The 23,638-nt window shown below is 43.0% G+C and overlaps 2 protein-coding genes across 3 annotated transcripts in view; both read right to left on the reverse strand.

Annotated features, from left to right (window-relative positions):
• Positions 1-1,215: 1,215 nt before the first annotated feature.
• Positions 1,216-23,258, reverse strand: cited1 (Cbp/p300-interacting transactivator, with Glu/Asp-rich carboxy-terminal domain, 1). Its single transcript, XM_031757418.2, has 3 exons — positions 23,246-23,258; positions 10,846-11,054; positions 1,216-3,591 (listed from the first exon to the last, which is right to left on the reverse strand). Exon 3 carries the CDS (start codon positions 3,570-3,572, stop codon positions 2,982-2,984), a length of 591 nt encoding a protein of 196 aa, XP_031613278.1. The 5' UTR covers positions 3,573-3,591; positions 10,846-11,054; positions 23,246-23,258; the 3' UTR covers positions 1,216-2,981.
• Positions 20,058-23,638, reverse strand: part of hdac8 (histone deacetylase 8) — a 38,573-nt gene continuing 34,992 nt past the window's right edge. For both annotated transcript variants that reach the window (XM_039610136.1, XM_039610135.1), the window contains exon 12: positions 20,058-21,155. In XM_039610136.1, the coding sequence (XP_039466070.1) occupies positions 21,133-21,155 (23 nt within the window). In that variant the 3' untranslated portion in view covers positions 20,058-21,132. The remainder of the gene's footprint in view (positions 21,156-23,638) is intronic.

The raw sequence follows: 23,638 nt of genomic DNA on the forward strand, positions 1-23,638 counted from the left end.
TGCTGAAGTCCCAGACACAGGCCCACAGACTGGCCAGTGACCACCAATTTTCCCTAGTGACCCACGTGTTGCTGTGTATTCCCCAACTGGTTGGCCGCTAGCATATTACTGCAGATGTCCAAAGTTTGAATGACAATAAATTTGTCTCCTGTCCCACTGTAGTGAAACTGGAAATACTGTGACATGAACTGGAGATGGAGACTGTTTGCCTTCAAAGTAAAACTTGTCTTTTGTAACATGTTGACTACAACTCTGAGTACAACTTTTACGTTGGAGGCAAAGCTTCTCCATTCCTGGTTTAAATTAAATGTTTACAATTTGTACTGCCCCTGTTAGTTTGTGTGCATTTGCAGACAAACATGGAATAGGAAACCTTAGCAACGTGCTAGCAACCAAAGCAACAACTAGGAGGTTTTTGGTCAACCACCTTCTGTGCAACTGATTTTACCCAGCAGCATCCAGGAACGACTGCCAACCAGTTGGGGAACATAGTTTCTCTACAAACCAGTGGTTGTATCATGCCCAGTGTCCAAATCTTGAGAAATCTGCACTTTAATATTCTCTGAAGAACAAGTAGTGCTTTTTTTGCACTACTTGCCACAGTGCAAATGTTGGTATCAATCCGATACCAAGTAAATACAGGGCCAGTGTTGCTGATACCAATACTGATAGCATTAACCTATAAACCCAGCTTAAGTGCAGCAATGTGTCATGATTTATGAGATGAAAAAAACATTTTTAAATTCTCATCATTTTAATCACTGCAGTTTTTTTTACAAGAACAAACCTTTCAGCTTTTTATGCTTTTTGAAACTGGGTTTTTTTGTTTGTTTTAAAAACAGAATGTAAATGTGCCCGTCTTTGAGGCACTTTGTGCCAACCTCTGTTCAATAGACTATAAATAAAATAGGCATGAATTAATGCAAAAGGGTTCAGACATGCTTCAAAGAGTGCGTTTGAGATATATTTTTTCCATTTCCAGAAAAAAATCATTTAAACCATTCATTGGGCTACATACTGAACTTGGATAAAAACAAAGTAGCTAGTATCTATCCGATACCATATAATATTGACATTTGAATCAATCCGCCCACGTCTAATATTTGGTTTTGCTGAGCAACCTGGCCAATCAAAGCTGATCTGGCCATTTGGTAGGTGGGCTTTAAAGAGATGGGAGTTCATTTAAGACAGAACAAAAGAGGCGATGCAGCGAAGTACCATCTGAGAAAATTTATTTTTTGAACATTAAGGCGTATAAACACATTCTCAGACTCAAAAACAAAATAGTGGGTTTTGGCTTCTCAGAAATGTTTCAAACCTCAATATTATCCTTCATGTCACAAACCCTCACCCTGCTTTACATGTGATAATCTTTTTCAGCTGTTACAATGTCACATGATAGGCACACATGATTCTCATATATTCACATGTTAGATTTATGTTGTGAAACTTTTCATGTAACTGGGAAGAGAAAAAACAAAACAAAAACTGTTGCACATGTAAAATATAATTCCCTCAGAGCTTTCAACCGTATCACATGGCATAGACATGGATTTGACATGCTAAGTTGGTAGTAGTTTACAGTGTAATCCAACACTTTCAGGACTGCTTCAGGGGTGAACAGTACAGTCCATTTTCAGGTCACAGCTAAGAGCATCAGAGAGGTCAAGAGGTCATGAGGGATTCATGCATGAATTTCAACCAAAAACAAAGATTTGTTTAATTCTTCATTTGCAATAAGAGATGAACAAAAGACCTCAATGAGACCGTGACAGAGGAGCTGTTTCTGTAACATGGACAGATCAAATGTGCAGCTTAGCCTGGTCTCATCCCTGCTTCACCCCGATGGTCCACATTGTGACCGGGTGGACCAGCCTCCAGGCCTAATCACACTTCCTCATCAGGAACACGGAAGTGCAGCGACAACGGTCGTGACATAAACGGACCGTTTTAAAGCGGGAGAGCAGGAAAAATAGGAATTGACTTTGTTTGCTGCTCCGTGTAGCACAGGATCCCTGCCACTCGCTATCCCACCCTTCCTTATCAACCTTCAGGCCGGACAACACAACACACACCCATTCCACATTTCTGGATCTAACTCGCTGAGGTGACTTTAGGCTCGCTACAGAAGTGCTCCTTGTCTGCTTGTCTGCTGATGAGGATCAGCCACTGTCTTAAATAACGTGTTGTATGAGTACGGCTGTTTGAACGAAATTCAAACAAGAAAAGAAAGAAGTGCACAGAGATAACCAAGTCTAAGACAATCATTTCCTTTGTGAAGCCAAGAGACAGGAGTCCTTTTCCCATGAGACCGAAGCTTAATATTGTCTATTAAGAAAACAGGAAGCGTAGTGTTTGCCATCCTTTGCAATTCTCCCACAAAGTCGTGCCTCTCATTTTCATTTTCCTTAATCGTCCACTTGATCAATTCAGGGCGGCACTAAGAAAAGAGGGTGGATCGAGTCCAACAGGTGTACCTTACTTCTCTCTAAAGAGAGTGGCTCGGATGTCTTTGTCAGCCCTTCTCGTGTCAGTCAACTTGTTTTCATTAAGATCGAATGATGGAGCGATGGAGGAAACAGGATAGGAGCAGGAGCGAGTCTTAGACTCCTCGTTTCTGCTCATACTCTGCTGATGTTTCTGCTCTTTTACATGAAGGGGAAGTACAGATCAGAGTGGGAGCACCACTGGTTTCATCTCAGTGAAGAAAAGCAGCACCGATTCCTTTACAGAAACAAGAAAATCAAAAGCAAGCTTGTCTTTTCTTTTGTCTGCCCGTAGGAGGGTATGAAAGCAAAACAGAAACGGAGAGCGAGCCTCTAATCGCTTTTCTCCATCACTCAGCGTCCATTCTGCTTCCTCATTTTATCAGCCAACAAAGGGAGGAAAGAAAAACCAAACATGGAGAGAAGTCCTCTCTCTCTCTCTTGTTGTCAATCAATTCCACTTTATCCATGTGCTTCCCCCCCCACCCTCATAGGTCAGCATCCAGCTGGCACGTCCGACATGAAATCGAACTCGTTCTGTCCCAGCCAGAGCTCGGGAAGCTCGTTGGCCCGGTCCAAACCTAGCTCCACCACCAGAGACATGAGGACCTCCTCGTCCACAGGGTCAAAGTCGATAATCCCACCAGCGCCGGAACTTTGGTTGGCCATGCCAATCCCGACACCCATCCCGCCGCCTCCGAGGCCTCCAGACGGCGCCAACAGCTGATTACCCGCTCCCAGCTGCGGGGCTCCAAAGCCTCTTTGAGGCCCTCCAGGCCCAGAGTGTCCGCCAGAGGCGCTGGCGAGGTTCTGGTAGTGTGAGTTGAGCTTCTGCAGCTGCATGCTGGCGATGAGGTGTGGCCCCGTTTGCAGACAGAAGGGCTGCGGCTTGGAGAGAGGTGTCGAGGACAGGGCCGATCCACGAGAGGACGCGGGGCCGGCGGATGGGGAAAAGGGCGCCACAGAGTTTTTGGAGGACGGGTAGTGGAGGAGGGAGTTGAGAGGAGAGGTGGAAGAGGAGGAGGAGGAGGAGGAGAGGTCCTTCATCGCAGCGTGGGCGTGGCCAGGGAAAAGCAGTGAGGTCATCACAGGGAAAACCCAGAACCTGCAGGGGGGGGGGAGAAGGAAGAGAGAAGAGGAGGTGTTACATAATATCATCAAACTGGGACACGAGGAGGAAGAGATAAGATGGTTAGCTGAGCAGAGGCTCCGATAACCAGTTACATCATAGAGGGCAGATATCAATAATGACAAGACCTCAGTAAGACGCCCGAGATAATCCACGGTAAAACATAGAAAAAAAAATTATGAAAAGATGTTCATGAAGAAGCTCTTTATTTTCTAGAAAACATTTAATTTACACTTTAAATTATTCATTTCTTTCATTTAACCTATGAAGATGCATGAAGCACATATAACCAGTGTTTAGATAACAAGCAAAAAGTCTGAAGGTTCTCAGTCATCCAGGTCATTGCAGTCTGTTAGTCTCTTAGAACTGAAGACGCTTCTCAGATGAGAGATGAAACGTCTTCAAGTCCAGACGCTTTAGACAACAAGCAAAAACATGACTCCTCAACTTCACACACTGGACACACAAAACTATGAAAACTGCTTTCTGAAAACAATCACAGCACATTAGCAATGCAACCTCGGAGAGTATGTATGATAAGTTAAACCTACCCACACGCTGCACATCATGTGTGAGTCTGACATTTAGAGCCAGAGTTGCTCTTTATCCACTGCTGCTGCTTTTAAGAGGCCCACTCCTTGGCTGTCTCTTTGTGTGATGGAGAGCAGCACGCAGCTGTCTATCAGTTAATTTTTAGCCCTTTATCGCTCACATCCGTCTGTCCTTCGCTCTTGTGTAAAAGCAATGCGTCATTACGGCAGCAACAATGGTAAGTTATTAAAGTAAAATATTTGCTTAATATTTTTGCCTTTTTTGACGCAGGAGCTCCTCTTTGTTTGCATTTGGCTGCTGGGTTACTCGCGTCACTAGAAATTTTAGTGCAAGGCTCGAAGGGCTGTTGATGTCATGTATGCAGTAACAGTGAGGGCAGATCTTGACAGTGAGGCTCCAGGAGTAAATATCCCATTTATATCTTCCATAGCCCTGCATCAGATTGAAGACCTGTCCGGGGTGTACCCCGCCTCTCGCCCATTGGCAGCCGAGACAGGCTCCAGGCCCTCCGCATCCCTGATAAGGATAAGTGGAAGAGAATGGGTGGATCCATAGGGATTTGGAAATGGAGAATGTTCACCTTCAGAGAAAAAGCTGTGTGCTCAGCACTGCAGTCAACATGTTTCAAATGGTGCAACTTTTAATGTGAGAAGGTGGAGAAGTTCAGCCTTCTCCACTTGTGCTGTTGCACTTTTTCACAGTTTCACTGCAGCTCGGAGAGTATCTGTAGTCCGTCACTTCCATTCATATAACAACTGCAGCACCAACTAAAGGACCAGCTGGGGAATACATGGACCAGTTTGGAGGCCTGCATGACTAGGGCCTTACTCACGTGATGCTACTGGGATCAAACCCTCACGACCGCTAACAATCCTACTTTATTATCATGATTGTCACACTGAGTAGAGAAAATGAATGGGGAAATCCCCTTCCTGAACTAATAATAGCACAGCTAACTTCTGTCTTGAAGAAATGGTTTGGGATGTAGAACTCAGACAGAACCTACGGACAGGCCTTTCACACCTATGGTGTTTAGTCAGTTGTCCTCCTTGGTGCAGCTCGTTTGTGTGGATGTGAACACAGTAATCACACTCTGGCGCAAAGACCTTGATGCAGTTCCAAATGAAGTCAGTACGGTTCGTTTATTGAATTTGTCAATTTAATCCGGCCTCAATCAGACACAACTAAAAGGTGTACCTTACAAGTTTAAGCTAAACACTTTGAATTCTGGGATGTGTCCCATAGATGTTTAGCATGAGTTAGCAACTAGCCATGAAAGGAAGGTAAATTCTCCAGGTTCTCCAATAGTCTCCAACATCATCTTCTTGCATTTACCTCTGTTGCACCCGCCCCAGACACATCTGGCCAATGAGAATGAACATTCTCACATAGTTTGTAATGATGCATTATGGGTCGTTTTGAGTTTGCTTATAGCTTTTTCCTGTAGCTTGGTTTGACAGATCAAATCAGATCAATTGATCTGGACCAGAGTAAACAAACTACAGCTTTGTGATACACACCACATATAAAAGCAACTTTAGCATATTTCCATAAACCTCGACTTATTCCTTCACCTTTTGGTTTTCATTCATAAATGTCTTATAGGGCTTTGAACACTGACAGACAAACAGCCAGTCTTTTAGCCTTGCTTTGTGATGAGTTTTTAAAAGTAAAAGAATGTAGAAGTTCCAGATATCTAAAAACATTTCTTCTCACAATGAGAAATGGATTACTGGGGACACGAGTAACACATGTGACAAATGAGGAAAGGATCACAAACATTCTAAACAGTCAATTAAAAGCGTTTCCTGACAAACACGCGGCCGCTTCAGACCGCAACAACAAAGGCATTGTTGACCCAACAGGCGCGGTAAATCACTGAAGTCACATCTGTCTGGGGAACGCAACATGAGGCGAGGCATGACTGTGTGTCTGTGTGTGTGTGTCTGTGTGTGTGACTGATTCTGTTAGCCTGATGCCTGCTTTTCCCTCTTGACCTATTGAGCAGCAAATTAACCATGAAAAAGCCTGCAAGGAGAAGGCCTGTGGGTACCTACGGGGTTAGTGAGTGTTTATAGGTCTGTGTGTGTGTGTGTGTCTGTGTGTGTGTGTGTGTGTGTGTGTGTGTGTGTGTGTGTGTGTGTGTGTGTGTGAGAGAGAGAGAGAGCCTTTGAGGATCTCAAAGAGTGATTGGCTCATGTGGGAGGATAAATACATATGGGCCCTGAGAACAGGCCATATGTCCCTGTGAGTGTGTGTGTGCATGAGTGTGAGCAGCAAGAAAAAGTTGCAGAGTTGTGTGGGTAGAGATAAAAAGGGTGAGTGAAATGCAACGTGTGTGTGCAGAGAGACTCCTAAAGGCTCATGTTGTCCCTCAGCTGGTTTATATTACACACAGTTCAAACTGCATGTGTGTCCGCACACACACAATCATGCGGCTATCCTTTGAGTAAGCTAATCGCCTAATGATATGTGCCGATCCACACACACAAACACACACACAGCCCCTCATCTCAGCACTGGCTCTTATTTAGCGAGAACATAATTGCTACAGGCAGGCATGCAGCTGCACTCAACTGATAGAGTTAACACACACACACATACACAAACCTGCCATTGACAGCTGTTTGGTATCTTTGTGTGTGTGTGTGCGCGCGTGTGTGTTCATTATTCATTGACTGATTACTGTCAGGGCCAGACTGCACATGGTGTCTCTGCTCAACAGCTTTCCAGCACACGAGTCCAACACACACACACACACACACACACACACACACACATATAAAGGCCTTGCAAAGCTTCTGTAATACATACATTTTAAACTTTATATGGTAGAAACCAGCCTTAATCACAGTTTAGGGCTTTGATATATTCAGATTAAATACAGCCAATGCAGACAACCAGAAAGTCCAAACAGCCTCCTCCTGCAGTTCCTCGAGTGGTCACTTGAGACTGCCTCTAAAAGTGAATCAATCTCCACAGACTCCAGTGGTAAAGTGCTCCACTTTAGAGCATTAAAAAAAAAACCCCAAACAAATTTAGCAGTCTGTGCCTGTGCTAGTACAACTACATGATCCTTGATGACAAAACAAAATGATGGTTGTACAGTAGCCACCTAATGCTACGTTAGCATTAGCATTTAAAATTCCATATACTCCGTGAACAGTCTGGAGTCTTCTCTCCACCAGAAGGAATACAGCTCAGACTAACTTGCATTCTTTTTAAATCTCCAGCAGGAGGCAGTGCCTCTAGTTGCGACTTCAGGTTTACTTGCACATGCACAAAACTAGTGTGTGTGCTGCATGTGTAAGGATGTACTGTGTGAGTCTATTCAGTCCAAAAAGTGACATCATTGAGAAGCAATATAGATTATACATACTTTTATACCACTGTTACTACTGTTAACAACCGCAATAGCATCAATAATTACAATAATAGCACTACTATCACCATTATTAATTATCACCATTAATACCACCACTAGACTTCTATTTTTTTTTTTTTATTCATACCCCCACCACTGCCACTACTATTTATAATATCACTATCACCATGACTACCTGCTACTACTGATACCACAACCAATACTACTGCTACTCCTACTGCCAACAACCACCCTTTTCCCCCCATCATCATTACAAATAACCAAACCACCACCAAACATTATTATTATTGATCATAATGTTACAAAGAAGAAAATGATAATAAAGGCAAACCGATAAACAAGTCGAACCACCGTTGCAGCACGAGTTGCTTCTCTGAGACACGTAAGACAGATATAATAAACCTCAGAAAATCATGAATTAAAACACATGGAAGAATCTTAACAGCAAACAGAGTGTTAGAAGCATTAAACTCTTATTCTGAGGTAAAATCAGCACATCTGTTCCATGCTTTTTAAATCGGATTTTACCAGTGATGCTATGTATGACTTTTTCTTTTAGGTCTTGGTAACCACAGAGATTGAATTTATTAATTTCAAACAACACTTCAAAAATAACTTCCCAGGTACGCACCTGGAGATTATGGCCACCGTGTGGAGAGATTTCTCCGGTGTCCATTAAGCTCCGACTATGTCTGGAGTAGCCATCTGCTCCTTTTGTCGCCAGCACAGTTATCGTCTCGTTCCCCTCAATCAGCTTCAGTCTTAATTGACGCTGAAGGGGCTTAATCACATCTTAAACGTTGCTCCCCAAACAAGGAGCGGAGAACACACACAAAAAAAATTACAGATGCTGCCACATGTGCAGAAACCCAACATGTTTTATGCAGACCGACTTCTGCTGACCTGATGTGCCAAATTGTTTGTTACATGGAGCCATCTGGGAAGTGCTCCATGGAAGCTGGCGCATATGAGATACTTTGTAGGTCATTAAATGAACCTCTGTGTACTGAAGGCTAAACTGAACCAATCAGATCAACGAACAACACTTTGAAGCGAGCAACAACAAGGAAAAGCGAGCTGAAAACACCAAAAAAACAAAAGAAAATCACAGCAGTCAGAGTTGTTATCCAGTGAATTATCCAGAAAAGCCCCAATCAGGCTGTAAATGTGGTTTTAAATGCTGTAACGTTACAATGGGAATCTATGGGGATTGACTCATTTTTTTGGAAGCAGCCTCAAGTGGCCACTAGAGGAAGTGCAGGGGTTTTTTTGCTTCATGGGGAAATAAAGTGAACGTATCCTTCAACAACCTCCTTCAGCACTTATTATAAAAACTGCCTTTTCAAAAACTTTTCAGTTTTCAGTCAGTTGTATTGAACTTGACATTAGTTCCTCACTATATTTTCTAAATCTAACATTCCAGAGCTCCATTATTGTTTTTTAGATATTTTTAAAAAGCTGGTTTCTAGTGTCTGTTTGGGAAAACGTATTGGGTGCATTTCATTTCCGGGCTGAGCTTCTTTGGGTGTAAAACAGAAACTTGCTTCCTTAACGGCTTGTTTCGGTTTAAATCATCACAGACCTTGTGGTTTACACATGCCACATATCAGAAATTGTGGGTATTTAAGCTGCCAGATGCAGTCAGAGACGAGAGGGAGGGGGGCATAAAAGCCAAATCAAAGAAGATGAAGCTTCTTTGTGCTTGGTTTTAGCAAAAATAGGGATTTTACATTGAGTTGGGAGACTTCTAAAAGTGATGAATATGACTTCTTTGTCCTCTGCTGGTGGCTTCTGTTTCAGTCTGATGCGAGGATGGAGCGGGAGGGCCGGAGTTAGGAAGGATGCCGTGTGTGAAACGGCTGGATGAGAGCCAGTGTTTTTTTTCCTGTTCACAGCTGACCGGGGCTCATTGTGTTCTCCCACAGCTTTTTATGAGATTGGTGAAATCAGCCCTGGCTTCTTGTTTCCCTGTAAATTCTTTCATTAGCAGTCCAGGCTCCTGTGTTGGCTTGCAGCGTGGCTCCCGTTTGTTTTAATTAGAACCAAGGAAAGTCTGCTCTCCCTCAAAACTGACAACAATACAGCTTTCGAGCACAAAAACATCAAGAAAGTACGAGAACTGAGCATTCTGATATCTTTGCATGGCACCTTTTGTTTTCCTGGAAAGTTGAATTTTAAATTAAATGAGCAAATCCTCTGAAAGGGGTCCATTTTTGGGAGCTTTTATTTTGAAATTTTCCAGCAAGTAATCAATTAACTTCCAGCACTAGTTAAAGTAACACTAAAGTGACTTGTTGACTACAGTTACTCCCCATAACCTTTACACATGTCTTAATCTCTAATTTGTACCTAACACATGTAGTTGTGGATTCATATTGTGAGTATTTATATAGATGCACATAATCTAGATACTGTAAATACCACATACTCAATTCCTGTACCAGAATATTCCCCCCACTATGGCAACAAGAAAAATTTGACAATGAACATAATTCGGATTTTGATCCACTGTTTAGCAGGAAAACTGTAAACACTTCCCACCATTTAAGTGATTTTTTTCAAAGCTGGAATGACAGGATACGCTTTTCCAAATAATTTCCCTGCCACGGATTTAAACTGACAGCTAGAGTGGAGAGCAGGGGCAGAGCTGCAGTTGGGAGGCTGCAACTTCATTAAAAGTACTCTGGCTCCACAGACCTGACACCCAGGTGATCTGAAGCTTTCCCTCCAAAAACAAAAAGTCAGGGAGTGTAAAGTGCACATGTGATCAGAATATTGCAGCAGTGCTGTGATTTATCACCAAACCACCAACTCACAAGGGTTTCAATTACACAATTAAGCCCTGAAGAGCAAAACTGAAACGTCTGTCTCCGTCTCACACACACACACACACACACACACACACACACACACACACACACACACACACACACATAAACACACACCATATGGTGCCCTCCTCCTTCCGTCCCCAACCTGACTGGTCACTCCTTTTAATTACCTCCACACTGAGGGTAGTTAATGAGAAGCCAATTAAAAAGACGGACTTAAAAAGAGAGAGCAGCAGCTCGATGTCGTCCAAGTTATCCACTAAAATAAATGTTAAAAAAAAGAGAAAAAAAGTCAACTTCACTGCACTTGCGCCTGAAAAGGCTCCAGCTGCGGGCAGAAACCGCTTGACCTCATTTAAAAGTGTTAAGCAAACACGGAGAAGAGAGGAAGAAACTTTCCCCAGGACTTAGCGCAGACTGACGGCTGCTGTCACAGCGCATCGGAGGAGATGGTGGACCCACCTGTGAGGAAAAGCCGCCGTCCCGTGCAGGCTGGAGAGCAAGAAGCACACTTAAATGAAAGTGGGAGAAAAAAGTAGAGTTAGAGAGCGGAGTCCGTACAGTCCGTAGTGCTGGGAATAAAAGCCGGTTGGTGCTGATTTCAGAGAGAAGCTGAGAGCTGCTCAGGTCCGCTGATACGCGCACAGTGTCGTGGGAGGATCTGTCCGCTCCTCAGCGAGCGCGCTGCTGAATAAAAAGCATTTTGTGCTTCTCCTCTTCTCACCGGCCAGCCCCGGTGTGTGTGTGTGCGCGTGTGCCATCTGCAAATCACGGACTGGATTCATACTGGATCCGGATCATGGAGCCGCTGAAGAGGCTTTAAATCTCAGCGCTCAGTTTAACTACGGGTCACATCACAGGGGCCACATGTTAGCCACACCCTGACCGAGATTATTAGCTACTTTATAATTCAATTCAATTCAATTTTATTTATATAGCGCCAAATCACAACAAAAGTCGCCTCAAGGCGCTTTATATTGTACAGTAGATAGCACAATAATAAATACAGAGAAAAACCCAACAATCATATGACCCCCTATGAGCAAGCACTTTGGCGACAGTGGGAAGGAAAACTCCCTTTAACAGGAAGAAACCTCCGGCAGAACCAGGCTCAGGGGGGCGGCCATCTGCTGCAACCGGTTGGGGTGAAAGAAGGAAAACAGGATGAAAGACATGCTGTGGAAGAGAGACAGAGATTAATAACAGATATGATTCGATGCAGAGAGGTCTATTAACACATAGTGAGTGAGAAAGGTGACTGGAAGGGAAAACTCAATGCATCATGGGAATCCCCGCAGCCTACGTCTATTGCAGCATAACTAAGGGAGGATTCAGGTCACCTGGTCCAGCCCTAACTATATGCTTTAGCAAAAGGAAAGTTTTAAGCCTAATCTTGAAAGTAGAGATAGTGTCTGTCTCCCGAATCCAAACTGGAAGCTGGTTCCACAGAAGAGGGGCCTGAAAACTGAAGGCTCTGCCTCCCATTCTACTTTTAAATACTCTAGGAACAACAAGTAGGCCTGCAGTGCAAGAGTGAAGTGCTCTAATAGGGTGATATGGTACTACAAGGTCATTAAGATAAGATGGGGCCTGATTATTTAAGACCTTGTATGTGAGGAGCAGGATAAATAAAGGCATATTATGCAAACATATAAATATTTGTTCCTTTATTATTTTTATAAACATATATGTATGATATATGTATATTTATAAGTCTGTATTATTAAAATCTGAGGCCCTGTTTATGTTCCTGTACTTCTTCCAATATCTATAACAGTTTTAATCTAAATATTCTGAGATGATGTTAGTTTCATGCAAACTACATTAATGTTTTTCTGCATATGTGTCTCACTGAGATATGTTTCTGTTCACCACAGTAAACACAAAACACAGTTTTTAAATGATATTTATTAAGGGGGAAAACCTACTTGGGCTTGTGTGAAAAAGTAATTGCCCCGTTGACTCCCATTAGATCTGGCAGAAAACTAACATAAATAAAACAAGAAAAAACAAAACAAAACAACAACCTTATTTTATAACACAAAACTCTTCTCTATGGTCTTCTTCTTGTTTCAACACCATTTCTGCAGTATATCCACCATCCCTAATCTGAAGATGTCCAAACCACCTCTGCCTCTCTAACTTTGTCTCCAACTGAGACAAAGTACTCGTTTCCTGTCCATTCTGGTCGCTCCCAATTAAAATCTGAGCATCCTCAGCTCTGCCTTCTCTTTTTGTCAGAGCCAAACCACATATATCACTCCAGGTCTCACTGCCATATTATGAACCTTCCCTTTCACTCTTGTCACAAATCACCTCTGACACTCGCCTCCTGTCATTATTAGGATCCCGCTCCGGGTGAATCAGGCCTCCGGAGTTTGGGAGCCGCTGCTGTGCTGGGCAGATGTTGCTCATTCTGAAGCAAACACCATCAAGAATCAAATGGACCATTTCAGGGCCCTCTGTCTTTGTCTGTGTCACTCACCCACAATCAGAGAGGGAGAGAAGGGTTGGTGGTCTGTAGATGATTTGCATAACTCCATGTTCTCACTGGAGATGTCTTCATGTCATTGATGATTGGGTGGCTGCAGGTTGGAGCAGCAGAAACACTTGAGTTTGAGAGTTTGAGGCTCATAAATGGGGTTTTATGCAAAAGCTTTTAAAGTGGAGGGACGTGTATGAGATTCCCAGTATGAGCCTGCTGAAACCAGTCATAAAAATCATGTGCATATGTAGTTTTATTGCCCTCTTATACTTGAGGGGCTGAAATTTTGATATATCAACTTATGTTTGGTTTACAACTTTTTAAATATTTAAAATTTCTTCCAGCTTCTATGTTCATCCATTCCAATTAGCAATCAATCAAATGCATGCATCCTTTACACCCGGACCACCCTGCTGAACATCAGGCATCAGCACTGACTGACTGATTCAAAAGTTTGTCTCCAAGCGGAGTTTGAATTCAACACCAAAAATCAGGTTTTCTTCTCCTCCGAACCACTTCAGCTTCCCTTATTCACAGAGGGACAAACAAAGGCTGTTTTGGCAAAAGAAAAACCTCACTCCCTCCTCCAACGTCAGCTAAAAAGAAAAGAGAAAGCCGGGCCTGTCACCACAACAGTCTGCTGGGAGGGAGGACGTCATTACACGCCAACAACGCGCGATGACGACGGCGGCGGTCAAGTGCCACGCGCTCGGCCTCTCTTCCGTTAAGCAGATAAAAGGTAGCATCTGTCTTTATTGTGCGAGTAAATCCCCTCCGCCATTGACCGCAGACACTTCACATGTTGATGAGGAGGAGGACGTATAGATAGGAGGCCCCCCGTCCGCTTTGTTCACCTCCCTCTTTGGGGAGACGTTATGCAAATCCAACAAACCGTTTGTGATTTCCATCTTAGCTGACAAATAATTGAGATGCTTTGGTTAGATGGGGTTCTTTTTCTACTCCAGGGTTTTTGGATCTTACGTAAAAGCTGATAAAAAGTTTTTTTCTCATCAGGAAGATAAAATCTGAAATGTTTTGGAGAACTTCCAAAGGTCAACAAGGCTCTGTAGAACTTATGCAAATATTTAATGCAACTGACGAGCCTCTTACTCAACAAGCGAAAGAAAGAAACAAAGGAGGAAGAGGAAGGCTAAACCTTTGTCTTATCATAACTAATCAGCAGCCGGGGGTGAAATCATACTCTATTCAAAGCACTGAGGAGGGGCCCGCCTGCTGATTTGCATGAAATTCGTTGGGAGAGTTTTAAAGGTGTGTTCACTGCAGGGCATAACAGGAAGCAATCCCATAAATCAATCACCAAGGTTTACTCAGCATTACACAGTGTTCACAGAGGGAATAAAAACACTTTTCGAGGTTTAATAGAAACTCTGATTGAGCGTAACTAAATGCAAAAACCTGAGTCCACTTATTCCACTTCCATGTTGGAAAAAAAAAACATCTGCATGGGTCTGGAGGAAGACAAGTTTCATCCAAGAGCAAATTACAGACGAATCCTGGAAATAAAGCCTCTGTTTTTGCCATAATGCGGAGGATAAGTTTTCCTTCACAGATGCACATTGCATCACATGGATACAGGATTTTAAAATGACGGGCAATCTCCATCATTTAGTGCCAAGGCGGTTTAAATTCCATGCTGCATGCGGGCAAAAGTTACATAATGTTTCCTGTTCAGTGACTCTGGCCTGCTTGTTTCCATAAAACTCTTTGATACTGATATTTAATGTCTCCTGGTTTGACCACTTACATTGGATGAAGAAGGTTCATTTGTCCAATTAACTGTGTCGCCATACTGTGACTTGGACTTCGTTCCCAGCTGGGGTCTTTCTGTATTGAGTTCAGATGTTCTACTCCCACAGTCCAAAGGCATGCATGTTAGGTGGGTGTGGGTGTGTTGTCAGACGCATAAGCTGAACTCCGCACCAGGAACTTGGTTGATGATTAAGAGACTAAAGGGTTAGGTTAGGGTGGTTGTGGCTCAGGAGGTCGAACAAGTCATCTATTAATTGGATGGTTGGTGGTTTGATCTCTTGCTGCTCGCCAAAGTATCCTTGGGAAAGATACTGAACCCTGAGTTGCTCTCTGATGTGTTCATCAGAGTATGAATATTAGATAGAAGGCACACAGACAAGGGAAAAAGTGCTTGAATGAATAGGTGAGTTTTTCCTGGAAATGCATACCCTTGCTGCCATGCTGCCATCAGTGTTTAGTTATCAGCTAATACTGGCAATGCACCAACACACATATCTGCTAATTAGTGCAAAGCAACAGACTAAAAAAATATTCATATTTTACTCACTACTCATATAATCTATTAAAATGCTCCATCAGGCCATCAAGTGGCCACTAGAGGAACTGCAGTTGTTTGGCAGCTCCACCATGGCTTCATTCACCAAACCCAAAAGCAGCAGCTTAGACAATGTATTCGATATCCCCGTGTTGGTGTTGTTCCTGCATCCTCATCATAATGTTGGTCCATGATCAACATTTCAAATGACCAATCATGTTGCTGTGATGTCATAGCTTTGGAATGTGGATGGAAAACACCCAACATTGTTATGATGATGTAGGAAAGCCAACATGAGGATATCTGATCGTGGTGCTTAGACAGTCCCAACTATTTTATCCAATGACTGGTCACGTGTTTTAATGTGGGGAAAGCTCATTTTGTGAAGGGTGGTGACTCTTTGTAAGAACAAGGGCTTTGCTGATCAGCCTCCAAAGAGCCAATCACCAGAGGAAAAAGCAAACATATACAACATATGAGAAAAATCCTAAAATCCACCACACTGCACATCGTCTGTGAAGGTTCTCAGTCATCCAGGTCATCGTAATCTAAGGAGCTTGGAAAGAAAAGCGTCTGGACTTCTTTAAGTTGTTTGAAGACGTTTCACCTCTCATCCGAGAAGCTTCTTCAGTTCTAAGGTCAAATGGTGGAAAGTCCCAGATTTAAACCCAGTGGGAGTATCCCCCCAAAGAGGGACAAAAGGACCCCCTGATGATCCTCTATCTAATCACATGAGCCAAGGTGTGAAAACGGGTGTGGGTCACAATCAGCCAGGGTTTCGGGTGAGCTCATTGTGAAACCTGGCCCCACCCTATCATGCGATTTCCTGGGGTCAGATGGCCCAGGACATGAGTGGGCGTTAAGGCGTCTGGGAAGGGAACTCAAAACTGGATTATAGATGGCAGACAATCTGCTAGTTTTCTTGATTCCCTTTCATACTCCTGCACCAGTTGAAGGGTGTTCCTCCCAAAATGTACGGCAATATGTCTGTGAAGGTTCTCAGTCATCCAGGTCATTGTAATCTAATCATCCCCCATCATCAGGGGGTCCTTTTCTCCCTCTTTGGGGGTGATACTCCCACTGGGTTTAAATCTGGGACTCTTCACCATTTGACCTTAGAACTGAAGAAGCTTCTCGGATGAGAGGTGAAACGTCTTCAAGCAACTTAAAGAAGTCCAGACACTTTTCTTTCCAAGCTCCTTAGATCACACTGCACATCCTTTGGCCATTGACCTTGAGCACAGTCTGAGTGAAGACCCGGTATGTGCACCAGTTCGATTCAGTTCTAACCAACACTCTTGGAGGGGTAGCTGTTCTTGTGAGTTGTGGACAGAGGGACGAGGAACACTTTAGCATGAGCTTGGTGGTCCTTCGCCTGGATGAACCAAAAATGTTCCAATACAACTGTGGCATTAAACACACGTGACGCCTGTGTCTCCACATCCACAAGTCTCCACATTGAACTCCAACTGGTCAACTTTACAGATACGTAGAGAAAACATCTGGCGCTCCAGTCGTTCTGTTGGAACATCTTTTGAGGGTTTTAGATGCAAAATTTGCATCTAGGGATAAAATGATCAGCTGTCTTGCTCAGGATCCTATATTGTTTAGGATAAGAAGACACTGAGATAGGACATGTACGTTAACTCTTAAACCAACTTCCAAAAGCCTAATTTCTTACCTCCCTTCAACATACAATCCAATATTTTTAAAACGTTTCTTTTCCCATCACCTTGAAACCAGTCGCGGCAGATGGCTGCCCCTCCCTGAACCTGGTAATGCATGAAGTTTCCTTTCCACTGTCACCAAGTGCTTGCTCATAGATGGTTACATGATTGTTGGGCGTCCTTTCTAATATTGCATGGTCTTTATAATATAAAGCACCTTGGGGTGACTGTTGTTGTGAATTGGTGCTATATGTGGTAAATGGACTGGTTCTTATATAGCGCTATAATACTTTACCTGAGTATTATATAACTAACATTTACACACATTAACACTCCAATGGATGCTTTGGAGAGCAACATGAGGTTAGTATTCTACCAGAAAATGAAGGAGGAGTATTTGGCATAAAGACTAGAGCAGCCAGGGAACCACCAACCTTTCATTAGTAGGTGGCCTGCTCTACAGCCACCCCCTAAATAAAACTGAATTGAGTTGAATGGAATTTGGGTACTTTACAAAAGCCTGGCTGTGCAGAATAAACAATAAAACTGAAAACATATAATCAAGTGTTTGTTCAGAATGAGGACATGGGAAAGTTTGGGTTTCTAATACTCAAATTTAAAAACAACAAAACACTGGAGTCCAGGATGTTCATCACTTTAAAAGCTTTTTAGTGTTTTTCCATTTTTTTGGCTGCAAACCTGAACAATAAACAAGCAGAAGCTCCAGCTTTCTCCTAAAATAAGAACTCAAACTCGGCTTTTTCTGCTTTTTTGGGGGGTGAAAAATGCTGTCCAGGAATTCCAGCGGTGCCGCGAATCCTCCCGAGGGCCTCCGAGTTTTTCTAATTTGACTTCGCGGAGCAAAAAAAACACGCAAGTCTCTCATGTCCCTCATGTTTACAGCCCCAGCCTGGTATTGTGTAAACCCCTCTCCCCTCCACTCCTCTGCCTTTATGAGATAGAATTTCAATCGTCTCTGCTTTTCCGAACTCGTAAACGGTGTAATGAGTTTCATTTGCTTCGGCTACGTGGGGCTCAAACCGCCACGGTGACCGCAGCAGCGTTCATAAAGATCACAGGGAATCCTCTCACACACACTCGGTGCTCACTTCTGCTCAGCACATGCCAGCTCTGCCTGGTGACTCCTACATTTGGTGTGAATTTCCAGGCCATTAATTTAGGGAACATCACTTCTAAAGGAAACTGCCCCGACATTTGTGGTTCCTCTTTCAAACGCTCTCCATTAAAGCCTCTATTAACCAGCCCGCACTGCATAAATCACTGCTTAAAACGGCGCAGCGACACATGACAACAACATGCGCTCCCGGCTTTTATTTCTACAAACGTCTGCGGTGAGCATGGCAAAACACAGTAGAAGAACAGGGGAGGAAAAAAACCCCAAATTCATTTCAATCTTTGACTTTTCAACACAATTATTGCTGATTCCTTAAAAGTAAATGAAGGAAAAATCAAAAACACTGCTTTAAACACATTATGTTAGAAAGTGGCTAATGAGGGATTTGAAGGCCTATGTGTTGATGTTGCCATTATTACACTAGTTTGACAAACCTTTTTTTAAATAAAGCTCCATTTATGAGGCTTTTTTGGAGCTTTCAGTCACATCCTGCAGCAGAAAAACACCACAACATGCAGTTAACAAGCAAGTCGGTGGGCTGTGAGCAAGTATTTACATGTAAAAATATGATTTCTGTGGTTAAGAACCAGCTTGTCAAATGTAAGTTTATTGAGCTCCAGAATAAACTGGTGAAATTTGCCAACATTTTCCCAGAAGTTACTTCCTGTTTACCTTTGGTTACTCAACACTAGTTTAGCGCCCCAGATGAGGATCGTAGGAGGGCTCCATTTAACCGATGTAAATAAACTCATTCTGGTCTAATCTTCCAAGCTTTTCATCAAGCTTGTGCCTCGGTTTCAGTAGGTGGATTTAGGGATTTTGGTCATTGTTCAGTTTGACGTGCAGCGGTTAAACTGTGCAGTATAACTCTGCCACATCACTAACAACACGTTACACATGGAAACACTCAGACTTGGATTTTTAGAAGTGTTTTGGCATCTTAAAGAAGTCTATACATTTACTTTGTGAAGTATGTGTGTGTGTTAAAACTATGGCTGATTTAAAAGGAGGAGCAGGTAAGATCATCCATCATGTTTTTTTTTTAAATACAGGAACTGTTATTGTGCAACTCTAGGCACAGTTATTGTACCCAATGGTTTTCATGTTTGTTTAGCAAAGACCAGCAAAGAAAACAGTTTTGAAGAATATTTATGCACTGTTCTAATCATTGCAGAATAAATCTATTGTGACTTTTGAAAGGTTGTGGGAGAGATAAAAAAAAAAACCCCCATCAAGCACAGACTTGTCATCAACAGTCAGCTGGTAATGCATCAGGACACATTTTACACTACAAAAGACACGTGGAGTCCTAAACGTCAGCGAGTGGTTCGAGTATTTGGATCACAGTTAGGCGTTAATCTTTGAAGCTTAAAAATGAAGCTGGATCCAAAATCTGCAGTTCCCCCAATGGCCACTAGGGGCTGGCTCCAAAAGGGAGGCAATCTCCACAGATGTCCATGTTAAAAAGGCCAACTTTACAGCAGAAATAAATATTTACAGTCTAGTTCGAGTCTAGTTGGTTTAGGTCTCTTTGTCCAATTGCTCTGTATGACAACTATAGGGAGGTAAATGTTATATAGAATATTTATGGGCAGGAACAGTTTTTTTCTTCTCAATCTCAGTGTGATCAGCTAGCAACCATTTGCCAACCAGTTGGAGAAAACCAATTTTCCCTCACGTCGCACAAGGAAGATCAAGGAAGATTATCACTTAATCCAGGTAAGATGGGCAGATGAAGGTTTTTCAGATGTTTTGTTAGTGGGACAAAAGGTACACATTTTAAACGCAGCAAATTTGATTTTAAAAGTGTTAAATCAGCAGGAGGCTGGATTTAGTGCATCTGGGTCCTTCTTCTTCGGGTTGCCAACTGGTCTCCTGAAATGTGTTAACGGCATTAAAGCTAAAATGCAGAGCCAGAATCCAGCTGATGATCACAATGATTCATTTCCGCTTCTATTTAGTTCTGTCAACTTGTTTCCAACACATATTTCATGCTAAATTGGCTCGGTGTTACCATGACGCAGAGGGTTGAACTTATTAGATGTGGCTGCCAGTATGAAACTACTTTCACAAAAGACGCCAATTCTTTAAAATGTTTAATATGAAAAAGACAGCAACAATAAAAACAGTTTAAAACAGGCGATGCTTGAATTTAAATCAACATTTGATCAACAAAAAGACAACAACAAACTTGACTGGACACTCACTCCAAACCTTTGTTAGTCTGGGATGCATTTCACTTGGTACCAGCATAACTACAAAGGATCATTCAATACAGTTTCCTCTTCGGTCCTACTGTGGAAGCCAGTTTCTGAGTAGACCAAACCAGTTGAGGGTTTGCTGTGTCTATCTAAATTCTCCTTAAGGGTCATGTAATCTTTGTTGTTGCCTGTCCAAAGACTAACCCTTTTTAACTTTCTCTGCATATTTTCCATGTAAAATTCCAAACGTCATCCAGATGTTTGACTTTGCCCAGGGCTCCAAACAATGTGGCTACAATGTGCAACCGGCTATTTTCCAGCTTTTTTTTTCTTCCTCGCCAGACATCTCACATACTTTTCAGGCCTCTCAGACCGAGAACGAGGTTTTAACGGTGCTTTTGGGGAAACACGGCCACTCGTCTGCTTTAACGCTTATCGGTCCTCGAGGGGTTGAAATCACAGCAGGAGCGGGGTGACCGTGAAACCGTACTCCTGAAAAATCTGCTTTTTCCATTTGGTTTAATACGTCTGACCGATGCACTCCCCCCCTCCTCTGGATACCAAAACGCTCAGCTGTAACCCAGCTTTACATAACCGCACTGAACATACCATAAACTCTCTCATTCACGCAAACACGTGAACCGTTTCCAAAAAACAAAGAATTAAAAACAGCGAACACTGGTACACCAACCACATCCACCCCTCCCCATCCCCATCCCTTATTAAAACTGTTTTCCCCTGGAAACACTCAGCTAATGTTTTCCAAAACTCCTTCTCTTTCCCCCTCCCTCGTTTGCTCCGTGCCTCGGGGCCGAAGGGGTCCGCTCCATATTGTCTTCATTAAAGTCGCAGAGTGTCGACCTGGTTTGGAAACATGGGGTGTGTGTTCTCCTGTGTGTGTGTGTGTGTGTGTGTGTGTGTGTGTGTGGGGAGATGGAGGTTGAGGCTCCTGAGTCCTAAACCACATTCTTTAAATTCCCTGTAAGAAGAAAAAAAGAAAGAAAGCGAGAGAAAAATGAGACAACTAAAAAGAAAAACAAAAAAAAGGGGGGGGTGGGGGTCAATTTTATCAAATTAAGTAAGGCTAAACACACATATTAGACACCAAAGATGGAGGCAGTCTGGAGGACAGACACACAAACACACACTTGTGCCAATAAAAATGCAAAATAACATCTGGCTGAGGTAAATCCTGTCACTCCCGCGGAAACAAAAGCAAAAAGGGGAATCGATATGGAAATGACAACGGTAAGCAACACTTGGAGCTCATTTGCATGAGGGCACAGATTGGTTTCACACGCAGACAAAGCAAGTGTTTTGACACAATGGCTGCATTATGAAGTCTAGTCGACGGTTTACTTTGCAAATACTGCCGCCTTGTTTGTCCTTTGTCATGTTAAACGGCCCGTCGGAGGCAAAACAAACACGCTGCACGCACACACACATACATACACACACGCATGCGCGCATGCTCTGCGGATGAGTAATTGCCCTGACGCACTGAGGGAGGATGTCCTGTTTGTTGGCCATTGTGGAGCTGTCACTGTGGGCCTGTCATGTTCTCTCCCTGCAGTGACAACAACAGTTTGGAAAAAATGAGCCGTTTGCAACATTTGGCGTGGATTTTTTATTTGTTGTTGGGGTTTTATTTTTTCCCCATCCCCGTCTGGATGCTGGGACTCCACTGGTGGTTTAAATAAACGCTACAATGTCAACAGATTAAAATGTATCATGCTTGTGAGGCTTTTGGACGTGTTTACACCAACGGAGGCTGTGATAAAAATCAGCCTCCTGATTTACTCCGATGAGGTCACCGATTCGAGAAAGAAAACACAAACATGGGGGTCATCTGGCAAAAAAACTTTCCCAGAGCCACAATGTGGTCATCCAGCAGTTTTTAACATAACCCCACAATAACAGAGCGACTTGGTTACCGTGGCATTGCCAGTGTTTAGGCCTGATGTTTTTATTTCCCCTTTCTCAGCAATAAAAGAGGCCAATTATCCATTTCCTCATTTTGTATATGCTTATATTACATAAAACACATTTAGTGACCAGTTGACTAAACATTTAAACATCGATTTTCACCTGTTGGCTCTAAGATGTTACGATGCCACCCGCCACTTACTGGGGCTGCGTCCTCTCCGTTTTATTCTTCGCCTCGCTACTTTACGACACGCAAACATGAATGATGGGGGCACAAATCTGTAGAGAACGACTGGCCGTGAGAGTAATCCAACCCATCACGACTCAGCCACAGTGATGTGCAACCACATCCTTCACAGTCGTGTGGATGCAAAGGAGGAGGACTGTTGGTGCCAGACTCCAACAGCAAAAGCAACAATACTTTATTAACACATACTTAGCATCAAAAGTAAGGAAATTTGCATTTGGTGGATTATATCCTGGTTGCAGCAATCGTTTGTCACTTTAAATGGTACCACATTTGTAAGGAAAATGCATTTATGGGTTGAGCAGCAGAGTTGAGTATGCGCCCATTTGTGGGATGTGAACCCCAAGCCACCCTCGATGTGTTCATCAGACTGAATGTTAAATAGAAGCATGTAAGCTTAGATATGGATTGCTTGTCAGTTCAATTTTACTTATATAGTGCCAAATCAGTTGAGTAGTCGTATCAACCTGTTGCAGAGTTCAACGTGTCCAACGCCCTGTTGACCCGGGGACATTCAAAAAGCACGTTGGCCATCAGTCGGCTCACTTTGGTCATTGACGTGTTTTTTTTCCTTCACCACTTTAATTCCTTGGTGAAAGAAACTGACAAAATGTGCACCCCAGCTAGTGAAAAGCGTTATGCTACATTGCTATGGATAGGGCTGGAACTGTATAATCTGATTAAATAAGGAAGTGTGATCTATTTGCCGGTGTAGAACTGTATTACACTTTAATAATGTGTGAGGTGTTCAGCTGATGCCTGTCCACTCCTGTTAATAACTACAGTGGCTAAATAATTCATTGTTGTGTGTGAACGAGGCTCTCCTCGCTCTGTGTGTGTCCTGGGGCCACAGAGTTTGCATTACGGAGGCCGGACAGCACTAACCTCACCTTAACCTCCTCCTCCTCCCGTCCCTGCCTTGGCGGCAATGGTATTGATTATTGGCAATTGTGGCGAGACTACAGGGCGGACAGAGCACGGAGCAGATCACACGCACCTAAATCTGATGAAGTCAGCACAGTTGGTCTAATTTTAGGTGTTTGTTGCCCTCACACAGGAAAGTGTCTCTGTCGCATGTTTTTATTTTAAGGAACTTTCCCTTTATCTTACCAAAGCCAGGCGGCATTTAAAGGAAATTACAGGTACAAAAGGAGGTGTGGCTACATGTGAGTCATGTTGCTGCTATCTCAACTTTAAAAAATAAAAAAAAGACCCAGACTGAGAAGCTGCTGACTTATTTTATGGGAAATTGTCGCACACAATGCAGTTTTTTTCCTCTCCTCCTGCTG

The sequence above is a fragment of the Oreochromis aureus genome, linkage group 3 (genome assembly GCF_013358895.1).
Source record: "Oreochromis aureus strain Israel breed Guangdong linkage group 3, ZZ_aureus, whole genome shotgun sequence".
Taxonomy (NCBI): domain Eukaryota; kingdom Metazoa; phylum Chordata; class Actinopteri; order Cichliformes; family Cichlidae; genus Oreochromis; species Oreochromis aureus.

Bases quoted from the DNA above. Each gene is read 5' to 3' on its own strand.
- cited1 (XM_031757418.2), bottom strand. From the start codon at position 3,572: ATGACCTCACTGCTTTTCCCTGGCCACGCCCACGCTGCGATGAAGGAC.